This window comes from Paramacrobiotus metropolitanus, unplaced genomic scaffold, assembly GCF_019649055.1.
Source record: "Paramacrobiotus metropolitanus isolate TYO unplaced genomic scaffold, Prichtersi_v1.0 Parri_scaffold0000034, whole genome shotgun sequence".
In the NCBI taxonomy this organism is placed as follows: Eukaryota; Metazoa; Tardigrada; class Eutardigrada; order Parachela; family Macrobiotidae; genus Paramacrobiotus; species Paramacrobiotus metropolitanus.
Genome location: NW_026570254.1, coordinates 764328 through 784986, shown reverse-complemented (window position 1 = coordinate 784986; position 20659 = coordinate 764328). Strand labels below are relative to the sequence as shown.

At 41.3% G+C, this 20659-nt stretch overlaps 4 protein-coding genes across 5 annotated transcripts; 1 reads left to right on the top strand and 3 right to left on the bottom strand.

Annotated features, from left to right (window-relative positions):
• Positions 1 to 28: 28 nt before the first annotated feature.
• Positions 29 to 5519, bottom strand: LOC129589283 (staphylococcal nuclease domain-containing protein 1-like). Its single transcript, XM_055483956.1, is given in 23 exon segments — positions 29 to 412; positions 496 to 540; positions 669 to 736; positions 739 to 862; positions 920 to 1027; positions 1107 to 1173; positions 1262 to 1388; positions 1451 to 1592; positions 1662 to 1853; positions 1910 to 2022; positions 2211 to 2352; positions 2418 to 2696; positions 2771 to 2894; positions 2978 to 3069; positions 3130 to 3220; positions 3317 to 3423; positions 3594 to 3740; positions 3804 to 3895; positions 3974 to 4134; positions 4208 to 4289; positions 4679 to 4802; positions 4869 to 5015; positions 5301 to 5519. Coding segments are annotated over 23 exon segments (2724 nt in total). The 5' UTR covers positions 5385 to 5519; the 3' UTR covers positions 29 to 346.
• Positions 5520 to 6073: 554 nt separating this feature from the next.
• LOC129589342 (uncharacterized) lies at positions 6074 to 8953 on the bottom strand. Its single transcript, XM_055484054.1, has 2 exons — positions 8223 to 8953; positions 6074 to 6634 (listed from the first exon to the last, which is right to left on the bottom strand). Exons 1-2 carry the CDS (start codon positions 8674 to 8676, stop codon positions 6501 to 6503), a joined length of 588 nt encoding a protein of 195 aa, XP_055340029.1. The 5' UTR covers positions 8677 to 8953; the 3' UTR covers positions 6074 to 6500.
• A 2965-nt stretch (positions 8954 to 11918) lies between these two features.
• Positions 11919 to 15687, bottom strand: LOC129589313 (thioredoxin-related transmembrane protein 1-like). The gene is made up of 8 exons (XM_055484015.1): positions 15259 to 15687; positions 15029 to 15144; positions 14582 to 14627; positions 14363 to 14491; positions 14259 to 14304; positions 13953 to 14054; positions 12450 to 12515; positions 11919 to 12323 (listed from the first exon to the last, which is right to left on the bottom strand). Exons 1-8 carry the CDS (start codon positions 15438 to 15440, stop codon positions 12093 to 12095), a joined length of 918 nt encoding a protein of 305 aa, XP_055339990.1. The 5' UTR covers positions 15441 to 15687; the 3' UTR covers positions 11919 to 12092.
• Positions 15688 to 16113: 426 nt separating this feature from the next.
• On the top strand, positions 16114 to 20084 carry LOC129589286 (protein arginine N-methyltransferase 1-like). 2 transcript variants are annotated; one of them, XM_055483959.1, is made up of 11 exons: positions 16114 to 16546; positions 16947 to 17126; positions 17207 to 17362; positions 17444 to 17507; positions 17566 to 17686; positions 17763 to 17878; positions 18986 to 19101; positions 19244 to 19394; positions 19470 to 19591; positions 19676 to 19721; positions 19787 to 20084. In XM_055483959.1, the coding sequence occupies exons 2-11, from the start codon at positions 16974 to 16976 to the stop codon at positions 19822 to 19824; spliced, it is 1083 nt and encodes a 360-aa protein (XP_055339934.1). In that variant the 5' UTR covers positions 16114 to 16546; positions 16947 to 16973; the 3' UTR covers positions 19825 to 20084. The 2 variants fall into 2 exon arrangements, with proteins under 2 accessions (XP_055339934.1, XP_055339936.1); XM_055483961.1 differs by lacking the exon at positions 16114 to 16546 and adding an exon at positions 16624 to 16779.
• The last annotated feature ends 575 nt before the right edge of the window (positions 20085 to 20659 follow it).

Here is a 20659-nt window from a genome sequence, read left to right as displayed (position 1 = left end):
AATACCCGATGAAAATCTCCAGACTTCATAAAATCGATCTTTATTACAACAATGGAAGACCGGTAAATAAATACAAAACGGGCACCGAATAGTCCAAGCACGAGGTTACGCAAAAAATCCTACAGCAATGTGAAGTGACAAATTATGTTTTTACGGGTCAAACCGGACAAGAAAGAGTAAAAACTAACGTTAAAAATGTTATAAATAGTTTAAAAGATAATTCAAAAACCCAGAAAAAATTATCACGGTTATCGGACCATTTAACAACCATTTCACTGCATTAATAAAACTCCCAAGCCATTCGTTGCGACCGGAATTGAACACCTCGACCTGACATCAGCATTGTCTATCGCTGAAAACCAAATTCCTTGGCATCGTCTTCAGTGATGTCTCCATAACGCCAGATGTTGCGCTGCGAAAACAATAGTCAGCATTAAAAACATTTGCAGCTCAAAATTCTTTTTATAGTTATATTTTGAAGATAACCTGACTTACCCTAGAACGCTTAGCTTCTTCCTGAGCGGCCTTGTACTCAGAAACCTAAGAAACCACAGTTGATGGATCGAGTACAACTGCACATTTGATATAATCCTATGTTTCAGTGAATTCATGCAATTTCTGTCAGGACCGTTTAACAATCAATACAAAACAAAAATAAGGGTGCTAACCAATTTTTGCAGCCGTCGTTCGCGTCTCACATCGACCAAGCAGTAGCCTTCGCTAACCAAACCTTTCCGATGTCGTCCTTTGTGTCAGCACGAAGCAAAGTGACATGATCTGAATTATTCGCTTTGTATTCCACATTTAAAAGCATTGGCTGGTCTTTGACAGCCTGCTGGAATGCCCACTCAGCTTCTGAGTCCTAACAGCAACAAGATTATCCACACAGCGAGTTAAGTCCGCACTGATTGCAACATACCGTCGATGGTTCACGGACAAAAGCCAAAGTATACTCCACAGCCTGTGGTGACAGCTGCTTAAAACTAGCCGGAAGATTTGCAACATCGGTTGTTCTCACGTTTTCCCGCTGAAAGATCACGAGTGAAGTAGTGACCTTTATATTATAATTCAATAATATGCATTTTACAATTATTTTTTGTGCTCACATTTCCATAATCAATGAAAAGAACCTGAACTTTGCCTCCCTGGATTCCTTCAACCTTAGCGCGATACCTGACGAAAAGTCAAAGCTTTGAAGCCATCATGTCATCATATAACGACATCATTTCATCAAATGCCAAGGGAGAAATTTTTCTCATACCACTGCCCATCGACGCTGAATTTCGCTGCACATACATCGCCACGCTTCGGTACATACGAGCCACCCAGTGGAGGATTCGATGCGAATTCCTCGCGAATGCTATTCATTAAAGATTCCAGTTTCGCACCTAAAATACGTCACCGTCACAGAAGAAACCGTGCTGAATTTCTATTACGCGTGATATAATACCTGAATCACAATCCTGAGCATAGAAACGCAAACCAGGAAGAATTTCCACCACCATCACACGTTTATAATTCTCAGTTCGGTCTGTAGTGTCCTCTTCCTGTTTAACTTCAGTTTCTGTTGGTTCGACATAGTCACTCCAAATCTAAAAAAACCATGAAGTTATCACCGGAATTTTTTGCAAAGCTGCCTCGATTTGAAATATTACAGGCACCTTGAGTTTTTTTCCCTTGGCCGCCGCTTCAGCATTCTGTAAAACGCCCAGATACGGGCTTCGCTCTGCGGAAAAGTAATTAACAGAGGCCAATCCGGCTTCCACCAATTCCAGCGAAACATTTTTTCCATCAACATGCACCCAACCAATGAAATTTCCAACTTTGTCCATGGCATCGATCTCCACGTGGACCTAATAGAACTCGGGGTAGGCATTAAGATAAGTCTGAAAATAAATTACTAACGTACATCTCGCTGCAAGCACAGCTCTTTGGAAAACTGCAGAGCTTCGTTGCCCCATGGCTCTGCTTCAAGAATTTGACCGTTTGGACCTTGACGACTTCCCTTTGGACATACGACACCTAGAAATTCAGAAAACTTGCTATTTAACTATTTTTATTGCTTCTTATAATTACACATCTGTCAATGCATTTTTTAAAAAAACGTGCTCTATAGTCTGTATACTGAATCTATCAGTAGCGATCAACTATATACAACCTTAAAACCAACAGGTAAATGATCGCATGCTGAACCGGATCAGCGCACTTACCGGCAAGTATAACGCTGACAGTGCATGAAGTTTTTGGCAAAAACACGCGAAATCGAGAGCCACTACCAACATACTCGACAACCGCTTCTTGCTTGCCGCTTCTCTGGAATGACGGTAAGAACGCTTTGCACTTGGCGGTATCCTGTAAAAACACATCGATAATAACCTGGAAAAGTGCTGCGAACTGCGCTGTTAGGGCTGGCTTACGTTAGATATGTCGCTGACGCGGACGGTAACAGTATTCTTTTTGCTGTAGATTCCTTTCTTCGCAGTCTGAGCTTTGGAATCAGCCGCCAGCAGAGCATCATAGCAGCTTGGTCGCTGCTCGTCGTCTTGACGGTAGAAAACAATGGAAGCTAATCCTTTTGAAATCAGTGCCTCATTGACAATTGTGTCACCAATCTTTACGGTACAACACTGGCGTTCGGGGAATTTTTCCGAGGTATCCGCTCGAGCTGGTTGGATGTAGTCCAGTGTGATATCCACCTGGCAAACGCAAAACATCAACCAGTGCTCCGCTTATCCATGGGCCATGGCCCATGTATCAATAATTTCTTTACTTTCTGTCCAATCAATTTTTTTCGCAAGTATTCCCGCGCTTCGAACATGTAAGGGATATCATAAATTGGTCTAGATCTCTTGTCTTTTTGTGGCTGACCAGCACTCTCGACATCGGCGGGCATCCTTTAAACAGTAATTCTATTATACAGTGCATCAGCACAGATTAGGAACGGACTTCGCAAATTTTCAAGCTAAGTGCTGTTTACTTGGGTGGACGCACTCCTGCGAGAAATATCTTTTTGTACTGTCCACAAGATGTCTTCACAGTTATCGCATCAGCATTGTTAATCTCCACTACCTGTACAGCGAATAAGCGTTAAAAAATGCATTTCAAATCACCAATGCATAAGTGTCAAACCTTGGCGCTATAATGCCGTTCATCTTCCCGGATGTTGCTCTGGCTGGCCTCATAATTTTTCCATATTCTCAACTTCTTTTCTTTTGCTTCTCTGCTCACAAAGCAGACTTACAATTTCAGAAATATTTGTCCAAAAAACCCAAATTTTACAAAAAGTTTTATCCAAAAACGAAGGTACAGTACATACCTTTCGGCTTCCCGAAGTTTAGAGGCACCCTGACTATATGACCCGATGTTCCAGTCGACGCACCGGGCAAAACCTTGCTTCAGCAGAGCTTCGGTAATCGATCCAGCCTGCAAGAACAGCGTAAAGCCTATCTGGTATTAGGCGGTATCCACATTAAGACGGAGTAACTCAGTGAGTGATGTTAACGACAAATCAGTCCCAAATTAGGCAATACACGGGTAGAGGCGAAAGAGCATACTAAAATTACGAGTACAGATGCTATCGATTTTACTGTTACCGGATGAACGATCGATCCCATGATCAGCTGATTGTTTACACCTTCAATTATAACCTCCACATCGCGATGCAGCAAGCGGCTTTCGGTGAAGAACTTGGCTTCCTCCGCGAATTCGTCCTTTGTCCCATCTTGTTTAAAAGACGGTCCCTAATGAAAGCACTAACTTTTGCGGTACGTACTTGATAAAAAAAAAGAAAATTCATCCTTTACCCGAATTCCTGTCAAAGCGACCATTGCAGGAATAAAATCTGGGAGGAGAGTCACGCGCAGCGTGCAAGAATCCCGCACAAATTCCACAATGCCTGCGAAAAGCAAAAACCGGTTACAAAATTCTATAACAGGAAAACCGCGTAATCCAAAATCCGGTTTATCTGTGCTACCTTTGATCGACTGATTTTTATTTTTCTCGCAGAAACTTTTAATATCTTCGAAATTCCATGTTATCTGACGTTTGTGGAGATTAGCATCATCGCTGCTCCATCGTCCGCGGCCAGCTGACTTCGCAGACTGTTCCAGTTCAACCAGACTGTTGTATCGATCGCTGCGTAGGCAGTCAAAATATAATATCAATCGGAAGTTTGGAACCGCAGAAGGCGTCGTCAAATTTTCCTTACTCTTGCCAGACACCACTCTTTTTCACCTCCAGCCATCCTTCCGACACCATCGTGTCCAGCACATTCTCCGACTGTTGTCCATCTGGATAAGTAAAAAATAAAATACATGATGAGGCTCGTATAAAAACCAACAATTACGAAAACGCAAGCTGGAAAAAAATGGTAACAGTAGCGAATCAGGCTATCAGCAAAACCCAAGGAATACCACAACGCTAAATGCTCAACAGTTGTGCCATCATTAAACTTTCCCAAACCTAAGCGGAGTATTTTATATTATCTAAGGAACAATATTTTAAAATACATGGGAAAAAGATTATTACACCATACAAAAATAAAACAGTCAGTGGCGGAAAGCACATTACGCGAATACAGGCAAGTAGGCAACAATATATGCTGAATGCTGAATATATACGCCTAACTGTAAGGTTAAGAAAATTTTAACAATTCGCGAACGTCTTCACTAACACTAACCTTGAGTGAGCCAAAGCGTTCCGTATTCCCGTCCCGACTGCGGAACTCTATGGTCAATGGCGCAGACCACTTCTTTGCCGACAAGTTTCTTTCGCAGAAACTCCCGAGCTTCCCAAGCGTACGGCTGCAAAACAATCATCCAAGATTACGCATACGCTCCAAGAGCGACACTCTGCATGTGCACACTCACTTCGTCGTCGGATTCGGAGCTGCTGTCCTTGGGGTTCGCGCGACGGGCCAATTTCGGCGCAGCCACGCTGGAGAAGTACAGGGTGAATTCTGGCGGCGGACCACCACGCGGAACACCCCGCACTACCACCGCATCGCCCGACAACACCTGTCACACATTTCCCAACGTAAGCCTGATAAGTCGTCATCAGTGCGACAGGAAGGTACGCAAAATAACACTAACATATGGCGCACAAGAATGAATTTTTGTTCATTAGATATTCGTTTTGTTATACTGTACTCGTATCAAAAGTTAGAGAAAAGGAAGCTTGCTACTGCAACACAAGAACGTTAAACTTGAAAATGCACAGAAACCTTAAGTGAGTATTTACACGGAACACCGCGCACGCGCGACACGACGGGTCTTGCAATTCCAGTATCAAGACGAACTCACCTGCTTGACAATGCCACTGCGGCGCTCCTTGTCTTTCTTTTCCTGCGCCACTTGGGAGTTAACGGGTTCAGGAGTGCTGACCATTTTTTATCTTTCAAAAGGATGTAAAAGTGTCGGGAGTCTGGCAGGCGATCCACGTTCTGTAGCCGGAAGTAAGGGAATTTAAAGTTTTTAATTTGGAAAACTTAACAGCTGCACCGTGGTAAGTCTGTGTAATATCGTGTGTACAATTTTATCGTTGCGACTGCAGCTAGCGATGCCGATACGGTCAGACACGTCGACCAAGGCGGAGTCGCACTTGAAACACCATTCACGTCTCAAGCAGCAAACGCAGACGGCAGACCCAACACAACACATGCAATTGTATCTATCGCTCACTGTCAGTGCAGGCACTTCAGTACTTATTAATTTTGTAAGTACAATTTTGTACTTTAAGATTTATTACAGTACCTATTAATTTTGTATGTGTGATCTTGATGAAAGATCGTTACAAATTAATTGTTTCGGAAAGTTTCTTTATCTACGGTACTCCTTCTTTTTCTTCAAGTACAGTTTTGTAGTTCGTATTTTTCTGTTTTGTCCAAGTATTGTACTGACCAGACTTGGAGTTGGAAGTGCCTCAAGGGTTTGTCTGCTCAATGAATAAACTAAACAGACAAAATAATCCTGAAAAATTAGTATGTTGAATTAGGAACAGGACTTCGATGGTCTGAAGACTCTGGTATGCACCTAAATAAATTTTAATCTAAATACATACCCAAAACAGGAAAAATTCTTTTAATCTTCATTAACAAGAGCTAATAACTGCCATTTACAAAACCATTCACAATTCAAAAAAAAAGACAAGATACTCATACCGAAACCAGTTGCCTAAATAACTCCACAGAACCATTCATGATTTCATCAATGTCAATGTTGTAAACAGCATTCATGTTTATTGTAAATGTTGTAACAAAAGTAAAACAATAGGACTTTAAAACGCAGTAAATACAATCATATACTGTAATCAAGAAACTCGGATCTCTGCAGCCGATAAATTTCCACACTGTCACCTGCAACCGCAAGACACCGATCGCTAACAGCTTCAGGAAGTCCACACTTTCCCTTCTGCCAGTCCGATATCGCTCTTTAAATTCTGTATAGTCTTGACTTCTATTTCAGCAATGCAATTTACCGATCCACAGTAATTGTTAATTTGAATCATTCTAGGGAAGGCGTGGAGCGGTTATTGGTTTTCGCCAAAGGAATACCGCTTGGCACGTCGGCGCTCGGCTTCGAGTGAAGTTTCGATTTGGGACCGCTGCCAAACGCTGACTTTCGAACAGTAGCAAATTCTGCAAAATTAAACGCAGGTGAATTTAGTTCAACTAAAGTAGTTCAAGTTTTTCGCCTAGAAATCCTCCATAAATATGTAGAAGACAGAGTCAAAATGACAGCGATGTACACATTGTACAGTCTGTAATAGGGCCGCTGAACAAACCAAACACTGTGCACGATCCCTGCAGATTAATAAGATTTTATTGTAATAGTTACGTCATCGGTCATACGTGTTATATGTAGAATCTGAGTCTAAAAGAGCACGATTGTTTATTATTACTTATTATTATTACGATTGCTCGATTATATTGTACCACTCCATTTACAAAATAGCAATAATTTCGAGTTTTAGCAAACGTAATTTTTAAAATAAGAGATAGCGCCGTTGCGATGGATAATTACAAGGGAAAAAAAGAAATTATGGAAAGTTAACAATAAGCACGGCTCACGGCTGTGGATTCGTGGAACAACGCGGTAGCTGTTTTTTTTTTACTGTCTCGTGCATGGCTTTATGCTGTGCACGAGTTACTGAGCACTTGTCACACCGGTGTCGGCCGCGGGCACCGGCATCTGTGCAATTTTATATCGCCCTGAAAATCTCCAGACTTATGAATCGTTTGCATCAGCGATCAGAGGTGCGCGCTGCTCATGGTCAACTAATTTCTCATTCGCACGAAACGATTTCCATTACAGAAGTTTTAGAAATTTCTCCAGAACGAAATATGCATCCCTAGCACTCTGAATTGCTGAACCACCTGACCTCGCTTGCAGCTGAGCAAAATAGTGAAGGAAAAACGTGAGTCTCGGTGTAATTATAAAAACTTTGTCCCCAAAGTATTTGTATCCGAAAATAATAAGTTACTTGATATCTGGCTACATAATGGTAAATGTGGCATCGAGTTATATCGATTTAAAGTATACTTAAGTATCTAACTGTTTTAAACAACCAAAAAGTCGCCCGATACCTTTTCACGGTTAAAACTTGCGTTAAACCATCACCAACAGCCCAGATAGCCCGATTTTGCGGGGTTATTTACAGTCGTACATTCTTCTCACGATCAGAAGTCACAAAATTAATTACTTATTACCGTATTACTATTTAAGGTTTACAAATCGTTTAAATCAAACTTCCTTGTGGTTTTTTACATAGTTCTTATCATGCGAAAATTTTCAAGATCAAAAACGGAGGCTAAGAGTTGTGGGCCTGAAATCAATGTTTGCAAGTCAGCAAGAGTTTTGAATTCAGATTTTTGAGGGTGGCTTTTAGGCTTAACAGAAATGTAAACTGAAATTAATACACAACACAAAGAAGATAGATATGTACCACTGTTACTGTACTATCATTTACAGTTTCTGAACAAGACTAAAATCTTCTAGTCTTAGAATCTTTAAATAAGGCAGGTTGATTTCTCAAAACAGGGCTCCTAATGTAACTGCTAAAAGTTTAAAACTTGAATAATGCACGAGAGTTGTGGTACCAGTACAATACAGTACTTACTAATATATTTTCGTTCTTCTTATTATTTTGGTGGTTGCAGCTATGTACTGATTCTTCTGTTCATAATTCCAGCTTTTACAACTTTAACTTTTAAACTGCCCGAGTACCTCTCAAAGAGCGTCCACCGGAGCTGGTCGTTCGCTTAGCAACGGGCTTTCCCGTTGAGTTTACCGGACGTTTCTTATTATCCACAACTTTGATGTAGTCATCGGCATTTGCATCGATGCTGATCGATTCAACTGAGAGTTTTTTGGAGTATTCTGTGGCGAAATCACAGCCTTTGTCCTGACACGGCCCACAATGGCTGCTGTGACTTTTCAATGCGTTCGCTTTCCACCGATGCACGGTTTTACCAAATTCCGCGCCGCTTTCAGGCAGGAGAACACTGGTTTGAGGATTATATCCATACCGTTCCTGCATCCTCTCGGCGTCGACATTCTGAACTCGCTGCAGCTCCCGCTGTAACCACAGTTTGATTGCGGGACTTGAAGATGTCCCAAATAAGTTCACGCAGTGAGCTGGCTTGACAATCTCGCGATTCACTGGTCTGTGGTTGGACATCTCTTATGGCCGAGATCGTGACAACTCAAAATCCCAGAAACGAATGTTATCAAGAAAAACAATAGCAAACTGCAAATGCGTGAAAACTTAATTAACCCCACACTGTTTATGGGTCATCCAGGTCTTTCTCTGTGGTTTCGAAAATATCTTCACGATGAACCTTAACAGTTAAGATCAATCATCTCTGGCCAAATTAAATAATACAAATGAATGATCGTAAACAGCGTAAAGTACTCCTGCAGACTGAAATGTGTACGCCGAATTCTACTCTAGGGTCGGACTACTGTATTATACCCGACTAGACACGCCATACTTATCTGGGCGTGACTGACACGTCACTCGTACGGACAGCAGCTAAATGCAATTGGTGCACTCACCTACGCTTACACGGTCCATTTGCTAGCGTAACCCATCCCAACGAATCAAACAGCATGTTTTAGCATTTGTTTTCTGGCGGGCTTAGCGTGACGGCAGTAAGAAAGGCACTGTGAAATGTTCTAGGCACAATCGTTTATCAGGCACGATCATCTGTCACAGTTTCACAAAGATCCGTAAACAAAGTTCATCCATAAACCGTAGGGAAGCGAGTCCACGTGCGACTACTGATTGCTGAAACTGCTGACAAAATAAAGCAGACTTCTAACTGTAAGTATTATCCATTTATCCTGTACATATGCCGCTGATATGCGTAAATTCATAACTCAACCAATGGCCAGTAGGCAACTATCATTAGGTAATTGGGTGGCATTTATTTATTTGGGCCGTAGCCGCCGTACACAACCATTGCACCCTTTGTCAAATATGCAAATTTAGTCGTCCATAGCGATTCACGCAGCGCTAAATCTGCTCTGAATTTACTAGCAAAATTAAATAATAAACAGAATATATTTACGGTACATAACTATACAGCAAAAGATCAGTCGTTAAAGTTTTAAACAAAATTAATTACGTCGCTTCGAGACCGACCGGCCTCATAAATTGCAGGATACCTAGTTTTTATTTAAGGTCATCAATTTATCGTATTATTTTGTACTTTTTTGATTTTCGCCATGGTAGCAAGAACTGATTGATCCAGTGCCAAAAGCTTTGCTAGGTCGAATTTTGCCAGTTGGAGGAACTTCTTTGATCTCAGGTTGGCCTTCTGGTATCCATGGACTAAGAGTTCCGAAGCAAAGCGGGCAGAACAAAGTACCGGTGGTTCTGAGTAATTTCTCGGTATTTTGCGATGCATATTTTTTGTCCCGCTCTACTAACTACTCGTACTCTAGAAGCTGCCGAGCACTGCATAATAGGAAAAGGCTTGATGTGCCGCTGTACCATTGCGTTGTTTATAGTATAATCTTTTATTATATAATAAGGATCTCACGGCAACGCGGGCTGGACCCTGGAAGCCTCCGTTGGAGCTACGTTGGAGCAAACGTCCGATCTTTTCCCATTGGTTCGTGAGGACCAAGGGATTTCTTCTTGCACCGGCCGGAGGCGAAAGCGCGCTTGATGGCTGGCGCCCATGTGTCGGTTTCCGCCTAGCGCAGAGGTTGCGGCTTGGGGGGGGGGCGGGCTGGCGTTTAAGGAATCTTTGGATCACCGGTGGTGGCTCCAGGACCAGGACGCAAGAAGACCGGATCTATGTTAACCGGACAACCAGTTTCCTGACGGTGAGGGGTCGCATTAGGCATTACTTAGTTTGGCGATATTGAAAGGAGACGCACTATGCACCTTATCGGGCAGAAGTAAATTTGCTGAAGTGTTTGTTTTGGTCAGTCATGATAAATGCTTAGGGCATTTTTAACCACAGTAATAATAACATAATTATATTATACTCGAAGAAGAACGTATACGAAGAACGAATACGAGCAACAATTTATTAAATACGAACATGGGTCATGGACATGCTACACTCTGCCCCCTAAATGCCCGTTGAAATTTTAGCCAGTGCACAATAGTTAGTATTTGGTTATGATCTAGTTATGAATACCGTGGCTACTGAGGCCGCTACTCGTGAAATAGAAGTACAGTATATCTTATGCACATCAGGAAAAAACTCTATCAAGGTAACGGAGGCTTTGAAGAGTCACTCGTAGATAGAGATATTTAATTAAAATATTACTAAACCTATCATATCATAATATTACTATTGTGATTTAACATATAGCAGGAGCCGGGCGAAGCAATCATCCGCGAGTTTATTTTTTTATTATGGGTTTCCCACTCGTTAATCATATAACTCTGGGTTTAAACAGCGATTCCTATCCGTGACAAAATTATGACGGACTTTGAAAATATATGCAAATATATGATAACAAATTAGTGTTGTATTTACCAGCGAAAGGTCAGTCATCTGAACTTATCTCACGGTGCGCCTGTCTTGTTCTGTCCACAAGTGCATCATATAATATTGACTTTTTGATAAAACCATGTTTCCCCAAGATGATTTCAACGTTCACTTGTGTCAACGGGACGCCAAGTTCGTGACTCTGTTGATCCGAATGTTTGTCTTTTCACGAGCCTCAGTTTCCTTGTGCGCCTATTCATATTTGCTAAGTGATCAAATGTAAAATGCTTTCTGGAAAACGAGAACAGGTCAGAAGAACAGCAAAATTAATTCTGTGTTGAACAGCGTTCCCACTTTCTATAACACCACCAAGTCTTGTTATATCTATATACTCGTATTTCGATTAGTTATCATGCAGTTAGTTACGTTAGTGATACGAACAGTAACTTACTACTACTATCAAGTACTACTCACTTTTAAAACAAGACAATCAAGTTCATAAACTTTCAAATGATCCAAACGCGCAGCAAATTAAGCTATCTCAAAGAGCGATGAGAATAGTAGTAGGACAGCTGCGTTAATTGCTGTTACATAATCGTGTATTATATTAAGCACTTTTAGGTGTGTGGCAAGAGGGCCTCTTACTCCTGGGTATATAGTCAACATTTCGCAAACAACAGAACGTAACAAAAAGAGTTTCTCGCGTCTAAGGTTAAGATACAATCGATTGCAAAATTAACCTGACGCTGACCGATACACGTAATAATCGATTTGTGTCTGGTCCGACGTCAGGTTAATTTGCAGTCCATTGTACATACAGCAAGATGTGCACACCGCTAGGAAAAACGAAAACATTGGCAAAAGTGCCGGTATGCTGAATTTAATTAACGAAGGATTGCCAATAAGCAATGATGTATTCTCAAGATCTCCACAACAAGCAACAAAGCATTCAGCGAACCTGATTATCCGCTCATCCTTTCTTCCGAATTTATTTACTGTAACTCACACTAAAGGCAAAGCTTCCTTCGTCATAGCGTTATCACCGTCAATTCGTCAAATAAGCGTCATCTTGCTGGATTCACAAGCTCAAGAAAAGAATGATATTTCGGAAAAAATAAAAAAAACAGCACTAAAAACAACAAAATTATTCCTCTCTGCGGGCTTTCCGGCGCCTAACCATATTATCCTCTTCAGGTTCTGCTTTTGTTTCTTCTTGCAGCTCTTCCTCCTCCGAGCCTGATGACGGGGATCCGCCAGCGGAAGCCGAATTTTCTATACCTTCTTCGTCCGTTCCTTCAGCATCCGTACCGCTTGGAGTGGGTGAAGCACTAGATTCAGCTTTCTCCTGAGTTCTTATTCTGCCTTCTGTGGACTCCTGAAGTAAAAACCGTTCACAACGACTCAACACAAATGCTAAAAATAACCAACGGTTTAACTATAGTACTATAAATGTCATATAAATTATTTGAAATCTATTCTACTATTAACGAACAAATCCCACCTTTGCCGCAGCCTTAATATGGGTCCGGCCTCGCTGCGGGAACAGTTCGATGAGAAACACCAGCAACTATAACCAAAGCAGCATCATGGGAAACAGTGCCAAAAATACTGGAACCACGGTACTGGACCGGCTTAAAACAAGCTGACTATTAAATTAGGTATCACTGTTAAATAACATCATTTTGTAGAAAAACAGGCATCATTATGATAAAAACGGTGCGCAATAACCTGGAAGCCAATAAGAGGTTTTAGCTAGAGGATTTATAGTAAAAAATGGAATGTTTAATGCACGCACAAAATAACCATGCCCAGACAAACGAGAAGCAACCTTAATCCTTACAGTTGCATATTATAATGGAAATGGCTCTAGGCACCCCCTTTCACCCTCCATCTACAGGCACTGAGGCACCCCCTTTCGCACTAACTTAGACTATAGGCCCCCCTTTTCGGTTAATTAACCCTGCACCCCGTCGCGTGCGAAAGCTATAGGCACCCCCTATTGTCATTTTCTATGGTCAAGTTCCAATTTTCTTGACCTTAGAGAATTTCAGAAAGTCATTGATTGCACTGCCGGCTCCAGCGTTTTTGCTCTTTTCATATAGGTATGTGAGTTCAGCGGAAACGGCTTTGTAATAATAAAGTCTGAAAGTTCTTGATCTGTAGTCCATCCGATGATAGTCCACGATCTGATAATGACCTGGTATGCCCAAGCACTACCGAAGCTACTTTCAAGCAGTATCAACGAGCCGGACAGTGTCCAGCTTTTGCCGAGTAACGTCCAATTGACCCAGAAGGCTGGCACTAAAAGGCGATTACGAGAAGCATCTGGCGTGAGGTTCCTTGTGCATTCGATCCATGCAGTGGCCGATCAGCCAAACCGGCCCATTGTCGGATGGAGTGCTTAGTACACCTTTTTATGTGAATGCCTGACCAAGACCCAGTCATGTCAGATCGCCAAAAAAATTTGTGAACCAACAAACTGTAAAAAAATCTTGTCAGTCCTCTGGGAAAAAAACTAAAAATAGGTGCCTATAGTAAGCGGAGAAAACGGTGTACGAGAATTATCTAACAGAAAAGGGGTGCCTATAGTAAAACAGGGTGCAAAAAGAGGTGTCTATAGCAAACAGGGGTGAAAGGGTGCCTAAAGTCTCACCCTATTATAATAGCTACACATAAAATTAGAATACTAAAACTGTTAAAGAAAATACTGCACTATACGGCCAGCATTTCGAGAGGCAGGTACAAGTGCGCACTTCCGCCTGTGAGAGAGTGCTCCGCTTAAAACATTTCAGAATTTAAAATATTTGCTTTGCAGAATAAGTCCATTACGTGAGCGAACGATGCTTACGGCTACCGGTAATTTTTGGTGGTAAATAATATCACTAAACTAAGCTATCCAGACTACAAAATTTAATTTAGATACATTTACCAGCTTATTGTTAGCAGTCTGATTTCCCAACTTCAAATACGTACGGCTATATAAAAAGAAACGCTTTATACTCACAACGCCAATTGTTCCTCCTAAAACAATCGTTCCGATCGCGAATACTGCATAGGTAACCCAATTAGGAAGCCCTTGATCTTCTACCATCCAAGTCTGGAGATTCTACAACGATAAAAAAAGACCAAATCGATCTGAATTCGCTACTCTAGCACTATAGCCCAAACTCATACCACGAAGTCGAAGAGATATCAATTATCAAGCTAATTATTGTACCTGCTTACCTTCAAACAAAAAAAATTCACAAGAAAAAACTAAACTAGGTTAGCAATGAGGGAAAACGTTGTACTGAATTTAGGGGGCACTCACTTTCAACTTCATCGACAATTTGAAAAAATTCCCGACAAGGCCCATGCTGAAAAAAGCGCCACTTTCGACAAGAAACTGACAGAAAAAACTGCATGAAAACGCACTGAAAACCAGACGGATGCAACCATGGTGAAACCGGAGTAAGTTTCTGCCAATCCTTCTCCTCCATGAATCTCATCATTCGTTCACGATCTCGGACACCAGTGTATTGTCGGAACTCCCCCTCCTTGACGCTGAAAAAGTTAAGTAAAATTAAGAAACTCAACACCAAAACCATTTCATTCACCAAAACACTGAATTTCTTAGCAATCACAGATACTTACTGATAAACTGTAGGCAAGGCGCTGATCAAGAAACGTCCGCTTAATCCTAAAAATCGAAGTAAAATCAAGAAATCTGTAATTCTGACCTTACGCAAACAATATTTCATCTCTTTCTCAGGATAAAAAGGAAACTAATCCATAGATTAGTTTAACTGTTTAACAGGCCCCTTTTATTCATAGCAATAAAAGGGGCTGTTAAACAGTCAAGCATGCCTTAATTGCCTTTTACCGCGTTTACAACAAATTCAGTGTTTACCATTTACAACAAATTTGTACAGTGCGACTGCGAGGGACAAATCACTGATATTACCACTGGAACAAATGCAATTTCGGATCATAAAAAAACAAGAATTTTTTGAACAATATAACAGTTCACAACAGTAACGAAACAACCAAAAATGACTTCAGAACACGACGGTATGGAAACACACTCGAAATTCAAAATACCTGGATGAGCATGGACATCTACGGCTCCTGCCTTGAAACCAAGATCGCGGTCCCATTCTGCAAATCGCTTAAATTCGGGTTGGAAATCTCGGCAAGCTGGACACCACGGTGCATGACTACAGGAAAAACCACACAATCACGCTAATTTTTATCGGAGCCGCAATGGAAGTCAAATGAGCCATAAACAAACCAAAACAAGACACAATTATAAGAACAGGCAGAAAACTCACAACTCAACCATCCATTCCCCCTTGAGGATCTGATCCCAATTAGATTCAGTCAATTCGATTACTTCGCCCTTCCTCTTAACTTTTGCATCCGGACTTTCCGCCGAAATAACATGATAAAACGAAAATACGAAAGAAACCCATAACATTATCCGGCAGAGCTCAGAGTGATGACGTTGCACCATTTTAAAAAATTACAGTGTACACACTTATAAAATATACCTAAATTTTCAACTGACAGTTCGACAACACTGAAATCTTGTCTCACAGTATACCGAAACAAATACTGGTCCAACTATCGGGAAAAAATTTTATGGTTAGCACCTTTAAAACAATCATGAGGTTCTTAACTTCTTAAGAACTCACCTAAAATAAAAAATAAAAATCATGGATTCTGCTACAAGCCTCTTGTTTACATTTTGGCAATTGTGATTTTTGATTGTATGATCTATGTTTAAGGTGTAAACCTTATTAAAATCATACGTAGCGCAGGGTACAGGGGAGACCCCAGAGATGCCGCTAAGCTGACCGCCCTGCGATGGAATTATGCGAAACTTGATAATCGCCTAACTCGCGCCAACGGGATAATCATTTCGATATTTTCGTTGCGCCTTTGCCCAAGGAGTGCTAACAAGTGAGGTGTGATCATGTCCACTGCATCGAAGATTACTTTGGGAATATCTGTGGCTGTAACTAGTGCAGTTATCGCGTATGTTCATTTGTCGCAGCGATGGGATCTTGAGAAAGTTCGGCAAGGCGTCGAAACAGACATCCAGCGCCAAAATTACCGCCGTTTGGAAAAGACGCAGACGGGCGCAGAGAATAACTACCTTCCGGTTTCTCCTTCCCAGTCATAAATTTGCGAAGCAGCGCCATCTAAATCGCCCTTTTGTTTCTATATGACTTTTACGCCTTCAGCCCAGTTAATTTGTAATTTGATGTTTTTGTTTCCGGAAACGCGGAAAGACATGTTTTATAATCGTACCACCAGGTATTTGTGATATCTGGGCACCCCGGGCCCGGGGCGGTTGCTTGTAGTATTCTGTCCGCCTTGCCTGCCTCCACTCTACTACTGCTGAAATACTTCCCGTACTTTATTTTTCTACTTTCGCTTCGGCTTAGCCGCAAATTTGAAGAACTTCGCCACTCGCCAGTCGCGACTTTTGGTTTTTCACTGAACTTGACGACTTGTCCCATTCTCGATACAAGATTAAAACCGAAGTTTCTTACATTTCCGAAGGTGTTGACCATTGTCTTCGACGTGGAATAATCCATAGGGGAAACGATAAAGGTATGTACCTACTACCACTGCCGTCTACAGCGGAACGAGCGACTGCACAGTCGCGACTCGCGAGTCACTAAACTCTAAGAGCTAGCTGCGCAATAACACGGCTTTCAGTATCTGCTAGAATTTATGTTTTGAATGTAGCCATTACTGTTTACAGTAAAGATTTTTCCTGAGCTCGTTATTCATGCAGCTTTGCATACCGGCAGGGAATGTAAGAGCTAAAACCGGCATTACAGGTAAATGAAAAACTAGAACGAAGCATCAAGCTGGAGACTGGTTCTTATAAGATAATTATTGAAGCTTGAACTTCCTGCTTTCCTGCACGATTCTTGGCGACAGTTAGTTCAGAAAATTTTGTACTCGTAAGAACTAAAATTAATAGCAGCGGGCAAATGACTTGCAGGAAACCTGTAACTGCTATCGAAGAACTATGGAAGGACAAGGGGATTCTGTTATGACGGAGTCGAAGAACCCGAGCAAATCGATGCTGAATGGAAATCCGGTCGCGGATGGAGACGCAGAAAAGGACATGACTTCAAAGGATTACTATTTCGACTCTTATGCCCATTTCGGCATTCATGAGGTTTGTTAGCTGTGATCCGGTAATTGGAACACTCATAATAGAATCTGCATGCAGAAATTCCAAAACTGTATGATTTGCAGGAAATGCTAAAAGACACCGTTCGAACCCTGGCTTACCGCGATGCTTTTGCCATGAATGAGCATTTAATCCAGGGGAAAGTAGTTCTGGATGTGGGTTGTGGCACCGGTATCCTGTCCATGTTTGCCGCTCGTGCCGGTGCAAAGAAAGTGTATGCCGTAAGTCTTTGCTTGTAGCATATGGTTGGTCGGTTATTTGCAACTGTACGATATTAATTTTACTTTATTTTAATGCCGTAGATTGACTGCTCGAACATCGTACATTCGGCGCGGCAAATCGTGAAGGATAACAAACTGGACCACAGTACGTGGCGCTGGCCTTTTTATGGAAATGTTTGTAAAACGAAAGGGTTTTTCCACAGTTGTTACGGTAATCCAGGGGAAGGTTGAAGAACTAGAACTGCCGGACGGATGTCAGAAAGTTGATATTATTGTCAGCGAGTGGATGGGCTACTGTTTGTTATATGAAGCTATGATTGATACGTAAGTGTTGTGCGTGGCTGTAGTATACTTCTACGTTCATTGTGACAGAATGCGCATGTGCATATGTTTATTCCAGGATAATTTATGCGCGCGATAAATGGCTGGCACCAGATGGTATCATGTTTCCCGATCGTGCCCAAATGTATATTTGTGCCATCGAAGATCGTGATTACAAAGAGGACAAAATTAACTGTAAGAAATTATTTTGATATTATAAGCCGGCATTTTTAGAAGTAATTGATATTGTGTCTCAGTATTCCTTCTATGTACATGCTACAGAGGGTTATTCAGCCAAGTGTGGACACTTTTTGGAAAATTTCTCCTTAGCCGTCGCAGGCTCATTTTACTTTTTTAAAAATTTTATCAGGTAGCCACAACATCCAGTCATACTTTAAATTCAACCGGGTCCCGATTCCCTCATCCTGTAGCTTAGGAAAAAATTAAGTTTGTCCCCCCCATGTTGGCAACAGTTGACCAGTTCAGCTATAGAAAATGGATTCCCTTTATTCAAAATTTATCTAAAATTTGGATTTCCGCCATAACCCGTTGAAAACCTGTCGAGGGTTTCGAACTATCCTTTTTCTGAAGGAATTACTAGTTTTTCTCGATTGGGAAGCTGCATCCTTGTTTTCTCAGCAGTGCTCCCGGGAGCACGTCTCGGGTTCTGGATGACTTCTTCTTCCCTGCCAGGTTTGATCCGTGGAGCGTCTTTCTCGACCAATGAACATTGCAAACGGTAGAGAAAGACTTGTTTTACAATATTAGTTTATAGAGAGACGGAAAGGATAGCTATAGTTTCGTGCATAAGAGCTCGCGCAATGGGCATGGCTCCTGCGGGTCCCTTCCTGTTTTCGCGTTTTTTCCAACCGTCCTACCGCAAGAATGCGCAAGAATATGAAATCGTTTTCGCTATAAAAAATATTTGGATCGTCGTTTTTTACAATTAAAACCATGCAGATTTGAAGAACAGACGATCCTTTTAAGGCCAGGTGTCCGAAAGCCAAATTTTGACTGGTCAAGGGGTGGAAGTCGGAGTCTTTTGGTTAACAGACAATATCGCGAGCATTTTACGTTGGATTTTCACCAAAATTTGCGAAAAGCATTCGGATTAGTTAGTCGTTGTATTGAGATGCTTATGACATCATTTCTCTTGAAATGAAATTTATAAGGAATTTTTTTTCGAAGTGTCCACACTTGGCTGAATAACCCTCTGTACTTACTGGTCGTGGTTAAGTGGAAAATTACCATACGGTACTTTACCTTTTGCTATCGTAATTTTGTATGTTTGTTTGTTTTTAGGGTGGAAAAATGTTTATGGATTTGATATGACGCATATGCGAAATCACGCCTTATCTGAGCCGCTGGTAGATACAGTGGACGCGCGTCAGATTGTTACGAACCACAGTATGCTGATTGTGAGTTTGTCTTTGATAAATTTGCAGTAAATTTATTTGTACCTAATAACATTGATAGAATTAATATTTGCGGCTCAGTAATAACTTCTGCTGAAGGATCGTGTTCAGGAACGCTTTTTTAAAAACTATTCTTGTTTTGTAGGATATTGACATGTATAAAGTAACGGTCGCCAACAAAACTTTTGGCGTGGATTTCGATTTGGTGGCCAAACGGGATGATTACATTCATGCGCTTGTTGTATGGTTTTCTGTGGATTTCACGCGCTGCCACCGTAACATTCGCCTTACTACCTGTACGTCCTGGGTCTCCATTCATTGTCTCTAATTACCGGAAATGCGTGTGCCTGAAAAATTTTTTTCATGTTTAGCTCCTGAATCTGATTATACCCACTGGAAGCAAACTGTGTTTTATTTGGACCGGTATCTCCCCATTAAACGGGGAGAGCGATTGTTTGGGAAATTTGCCGTTAGTCCAGGCAAACAAAATGTCGTAAGTTGGTTTTTTTTAATAGCGGATTTTTAGATATTTGAAGTACTTGTATGCGATCTTATTTGCTTACTAATAACCTTTCAGCGGGATCTGGATTTCGATGTCGAAATCAACTTCCAAGGACAACACGGTAAGCTGATAAATTGCACTGGAGACTAGTTGCTGTTGTTTACCCGATTTGTTTTTACTTTTTAGGCTATCTGCATTCGAAACAGAGTTTCAAGATGCGTTGAATGCCGTGACTGTCCTAACCGGTCGCTAATTTTCGTCTGATTTGCTGATGTACTTATTTCAGCGTTATTCTCTGCTATCTCCAGCTGATATTATCTGTGTTTAGGATTTGGGTTACTAGATACATTCGCTGCTGCATCTGGCTGGATGCACGTATTGTTAACACCCGTTTACAGTTGTTTTGTTTTTGGGAGATATTGTTGAAGAAACAACGAACTGCTGTTGAAGTGTTTGTATCGTCATAAAATTCGCTGCACCATTACTGAGCTTGTGTGGGTGTGGTACAATATTTTAAAAAAAGTTTCGCGATACAAGTACAGACTGAGTACCAAAATGGATGAAGGATGAGAGGCAGAAATTATGGAAGCATCATTATGAAAAGCACGAATGAGACCAAACCATTACAGCTCCTTAGGGGCAAATGCCCACTCACGCACCGCGATGTTATGGCCAATTATAAATTTTCAAAAATGAAATTTCAAACTGACTGCACTGCAGTTGGCCGCTTTAGCTGCCCTGGTCTGTTAAGTTACAACTACTGCGCTTCCAAGTTTTGCTAAATTAAATCTTCATGCCGATAACACCTCCGTTACACTTATAACGTAGAAGCGATAGCTGTTCTTCAACAAGCAGAATTTCAAAATTTTCCCGGAACGCAACAGTAAGTTGTTAAATTAAGATGTTAAGTTGTTAACCGTAAACTGAAGACGAAGTTAGAAATGCGCCCAGATAGCCAGCTATGGTACATAAGTAATTGTTCAGCAAATTTACATTATTGTTCAGCAAACTGTTTTGTACAGATGTAACAACACCAGAGTGACCAGACCCTAAAACAAC